This window comes from Rhinopithecus bieti, unplaced genomic scaffold (genome assembly GCF_001698545.2).
Source record: "Rhinopithecus bieti isolate Rb0 unplaced genomic scaffold, ASM169854v2 scaffold_12049, whole genome shotgun sequence".
Classification (NCBI taxonomy): domain Eukaryota; kingdom Metazoa; phylum Chordata; class Mammalia; order Primates; family Cercopithecidae; genus Rhinopithecus; species Rhinopithecus bieti.
The window spans coordinates 490,739-495,906 of NW_016807278.1; the positions used below are offsets into that span (position 1 = coordinate 490,739).

At 39.8% G+C, this 5,168-nt stretch overlaps 1 protein-coding gene across 1 annotated transcript; it reads left to right on the forward strand.

Moving 5' to 3' along the window:
- The first annotated feature begins 360 nt into the window (after window positions 1–360).
- On the forward strand, window positions 361–4,914 carry YOD1 (YOD1 deubiquitinase). Its single transcript, XM_017880869.1, has 2 exons — window positions 361–793; window positions 1,766–4,914. The coding sequence occupies exons 1-2, from the start codon at window positions 451–453 to the stop codon at window positions 2,467–2,469; spliced, it is 1,047 nt and encodes a 348-aa protein (XP_017736358.1). The 5' UTR covers window positions 361–450; the 3' UTR covers window positions 2,470–4,914.
- The last annotated feature ends 254 nt before the right edge of the window (window positions 4,915–5,168 follow it).

A 5,168-nucleotide genomic window follows, 5' to 3' on the forward strand; every position in this document is an offset into this window, starting at 1 on the left:
GTCAATGTTTAATGCAGCCACGAGTCTAGTCACAAGTATAATTGTTTTTGACTGGTCCTTTGACTCACTGACCATTCCTGGCATTCGTTTGCGTTGTGAACTATGATTCTGTTTCTCCTAATGCAGTCTGGGTGTAGCGTGGAAGCACCATTTAATAATTTCCGACCTCACTAAGTGCAAGGTCACATTCCAAGCTCCAGAGCTTCATTAAGGAACTCCTTCCCCCGCCCTCTTTTCTTAAGCATATATGCTACCGACGCGGAGGGCACCTCACTCACTCTACAAGTAGCAAGACCCGTTGTCCTTTAGGAATACGGAGGTTTACATCTTCGTTCTGAAGGTGGGGGAAAAATCAATTGTCACTTTAAAAGAGTTCGCGCTTGCTAAGGTACTAAGGCAGAAGCCGCGCCGAAGCGTCGCGAGAACTGTAACCACCCGCAACTTCTCGCGATGTTTGGCCCCGCTAAAGGTCGCCATTTTGGAGTCCACCCGGCGCCTGGTTACCCCGGCGGCATCTCTCAACCGGCTGCCGGGACCAAAGCTGGTGCCGCGGGTGTTTGGCCTGTGGGCAGCCGGACCGACACGATGTGGCGGCTCCGCTGCAAGGCCAAGGACGGCACCCATGTTTTGCAGGGGCTGTCCAGCCGGACCCGGGTGCGGGAACTCCAGAGCCAAATTGCCGCCATCACCGGGATCGCCCCCGGCGGTCAGCGAATCCTCGTCGGATACCCTCCCGAGTGCCTGGATCTCAGCAATGGGGATACCATTCTGGAAGACTTGCCCATCCAATCTGGTAAGGAATCAGGGCTGGGGCCAGGGAAAGTCCCGGGAGGACGGAGAGGGGCGTGAGAGGGAACAGAACACCAGTCAAGGCAAGGTGGCTGTGGGTCGGCGGGGGACTTTGAGGCCGGGGGCGAGGATAGATCAAAGAACAGAGAACTCTGACGGGGGCCGGGGCAAGTGTCTGGCAACTCCTTGTCTTGACACAGGGTTGAAAGGGAACCCAAAGCCTTGAAGTCCCCCTTCGCCAGTCCGCTTTCTGGTCGGCTTTGAAACTGTCCCATTTTGTTTTCCGTCGGCGTCCACAAAAATATGAAGAAGTAGGGCCTATTTTTTCTGTCCTTATGTCTCTTTTTCCCTGTATCATCGATGAGATCTCAAGGATGCAGGATTTCTTTTCTTGGTTCATTTTGCAATCCCCTTCATAGATACTTCGTTTGACAGGCATACTCATTTTCGAGTCAGCTTTTAAACACCCACTGAAAGCCCTTTCAATTTCTAACCAGTAGCAGTTATTTTTGTGCCATATCAAAACTTGAACATCAGTGTTTATAATTAAAAGCTTTCAGTTGCTGCATCAAGGACGCTGTAAACACTCAATAGAGTAGATAAGTTCCCGGAGAAGGAGACCCCCCCCTAGCGGCCTACTCTGTAGTGAGCACCTTCTGTAAAATACTGTATAAGGAAAGGAAATTTTGTTTTTGAAATGTATCTTTTTAGGTAAGCTTAAAGTTGTTTACTCCAGACCCCTTCACTAAATTGGGATGCAACCTGAAGTGTTTTTGTTCTTTGTTCTTTTTTCATCTTTATGAAAATTCAGTGAATAAAGATTGTTACTGGTAACTTATTTGCAAAGCTGTATTCTCTTTAGTAACCCCAGTTTATGCTTTAACTCCTTCAGTTTGTAATTTACAGACTTGGCCAGTGAACACTCGGTTTCTTCTATAATTTCTCTGCAGATCGGGATTTGTTTTATTTTTAACAGGTGATATGCTGATCGTTGAAGAAGACCAAACCAGGCCCAAAAGTTCACCTGCATTTACTAAACGTGGTGCTTCTAGTTACGTCAGGGAAACTTTGCCTGTGCTTACCAGAACCGTGGTCCCAGCAGACAATTCTTGCCTCTTTACCAGTGTGTACTATGTCGTCGAAGGAGGAGTCTTGAATCCAGCTTGTGCCCCTGAGATGAGACACCTCATAGCACAAATTGTAGCAAGCGATCCGGACTTCTATAGTGAGGCAATACTGGGAAAAACAAATCAAGAGTACTGTGACTGGATCAAAAGGGATGACACTTGGGGAGGAGCAATAGAGATATCGATTTTGTCCAAGTTTTACCAATGTGAAATATGTGTAGTGGATACACAGACAGTAAGAATTGATCGTTTTGGGGAAGATGCAGGATATACCAAAAGAGTTCTGCTTATTTATGATGGCATCCACTATGATCCACTTCAGCGTAACTTCCCTGATCCAGATACACCTCCTCTGACCATTTTCTCCTGTAATGATGATATTGTTCTTGTACAAGCACTGGAATTAGCAGATGAAGCTAGAAGAAGGAGACAGTTTACTGATGTCAACCGCTTCACACTGAGATGCATGGTATGTCAGAAAGGATTAACTGGACAAGCAGAAGCAAGGGAACATGCCAAGGAGACAGGCCATACCAACTTTGGAGAAGTGTGATCTATGCATGAATGAGGGTTGAAGTCTACTACCTCACAGATCCAGAAGGCTCTGGGTTTTCCAATAAGCTGTCGTAACCCTAAAGAACAAAGGACACAATGCTTGAACCATCCTTTTGACTTAAAACCACTAAGACACTGAAATTCCTTGTTAAGATTAAAATTAGTGTGCAAGTTTACAGATGTGGGTCTACAGTGGTAAACTGTACATACATGCCTCTTTCTGCTGGAGTGACAGAATAGGTGATCCTTGCCACCTACTGACACTAACCTGAAGATTGAGATTGAGTATTATAAACTAGCACCCAGCAGCTTTAACTTGTAGAAGAAAGCATCACATTTTGGGTAATGTGGAAGGCCTCCTGTGAGTCCACTGGACATTTACCACAGTGTCTCCAGTAACTGAGTCTTTTTAAAAACTCTGAGTTAAGTTTCTAAATTATGAATTGATTCATCAAATGAAGATACTCAGAATTGTCCAAACTGATTTTATATTGCAATTTGGTAAACTTTATAAATGTGTGCTTAACCACTGATAAGTACATCACAAGCAATTTTTACAGGGATGAGTCTCATCCTTGAGAATGTTATCACAGGACAGGAACTGATTGTGCCCTGTTTAAGATCTCTAGTGTATAAAAAGTAGAATGTATGAGGGGAAAGGTGCCTGAGCAGCTTCCTGAAGCTTTAAAAGACCGTTGGCCTCGTGTTTTAATGCAATTCATGTACTGGTCTTTGTCACATTGGATAACATTTTAAAGTTAAGCAGGGTATTTTTTTAAATTGGAAATTCCTTGAAATTTGAGTCCTCAGTTTTTTCTTCATTTGCATAAAGATTTGTCTGGGGGGATTTAATTTTCTCAGCTTTTTGTTAAGAGCACTTCCTCCAAAAATTTTTTCAAGTAATAATGCTCTGCTTTGGGTTGGTTTTTGTAAGATTTTTTGCACACCTAAACAGCGTTTGCTTTTGTGCTAGCCTTATCCCTCCACTAAAGTTATTTTAAATAATTTCACATTTCTGCAAATTAGCACTTTGCTTATCTGCAATCTTTTACTTTGATTTTTGAAGTTTTAAAGTAATTGGAGTAATACTGTTGAATGAATTTGTTTCACTTCCAAAATAGGAAAAATTGTAAATCCTTGCCTTATGCAGATTTCTCAGAATTCTGCTTCTTCCTAATACTAGATGTGTAGCCATTTGCTTCGTGGACTAATCCGCAAGGCACACCCTCTAAAACTTAGCTTCACTACAAGATCTTCCAGATAAAGTTTTCTACCTCTTAATTATTCTGATCAGGGATGCTAAATTATAATTTGTTATGTATTATCTCACATAATGTGAAGAGGCTTAATGTTGTGAAGTTTTGTTATTTTGGTCTCATTTTTTATTAAGTATCTCACTTAGAAATATCAGTGGTATACTTTAAAGCACTTGGATCTTTTTCAGCATATCTTCCTAGCAAATGTTTTAAAATTAACATTTACTTTTAGCACTTTCACTTGGTGAAGGTGGCCATATAAAATTAAGGAACATTTGAACAATATAGGAGAAAAGTACTTTTAAGGGACAATTCACAAAGTATGTTTGAAATTGTCAGATGACATTTCTTGAGTACCTTTTGTGTGCATAGTTATTTTAGACAATATAAGCTGTTATGGTCAGTATAACTTAAAAGTGTTTAGTTTTCTATTTTACTGAGCCTTAAAAATAGCACTGATGAACTTATGATACTTAATGTTTGGCAATCATAATATGTTCAAATTAATAGGATTGAAAATCTCTCCACACCTGACTCTCATCTGGTCTGGATGGTTTTGGTTTTGTATCTTTTTTATTTCTCCCAGAAAATATTAAATTTAAAACTGTAAATTAAGAATATACCACTAGATAACAATTATCAAATTGAGCTTTATGCATCGTTACTCAGAGAGCTTACCTTCCTTTCTTTGCTACTTCAGGAGACAAAGTTGACATTTGCTTACTGCAGCTTTAGATGTAGAAGTTTATTCATGCGACAAATATTTATTGAGTAATTTATACTGTGCCAGGCATGTTTTGATATGTTTCTGTCATATGTTTTGATATGTTCCAACATAAGTTTCTGTCACTTTAAAATTCAGTATATATTTTCTACAGTGGGTAAATTTAACAAATGGAAAGGAAAATTAAACCCCTTCATTGTAAGTGCTTTGTTTACATATTAAGTGTCAAGTATTTATTCAGGGGATCTTATTTCATTCTATTTTATCTGTTACGTAGGTTGTCCATTTACCGGTTGGACACAGATACTCTGTCAAATTCCTTTCAAAAATAACTTTAATCTGCTGAAATTTAGCACTAGTACTTTAGTGTTCTGATCATGGAAAATTCAAGATGAAGCTTTATTTGTGGACCATCTGATTTAGTTATTGAGGATTAAAAACCTAAACCTTTGCTCATTCTAAACTCAAGCTTTAAAGCCTCACAGAATTTACAGGGGTTTTTTGTTGTTGTTTGTGTTTTCATTTTTTACTGTGCTTATTAAACTCTTGAAATCAGTTATTAAAGGGAGTAAATTCTCATCTTGGGAATTTTGAAAATCTGTGGACTTATAACTTTCAGGAGGATTAAATGTCTTTAAGTTTTGTACTAGAGCAGAGTGAAATCCTTCTTCCTATTCATTCAGTTTTTGCCTGCCATAGAGGATTTTTTTTTTTTTT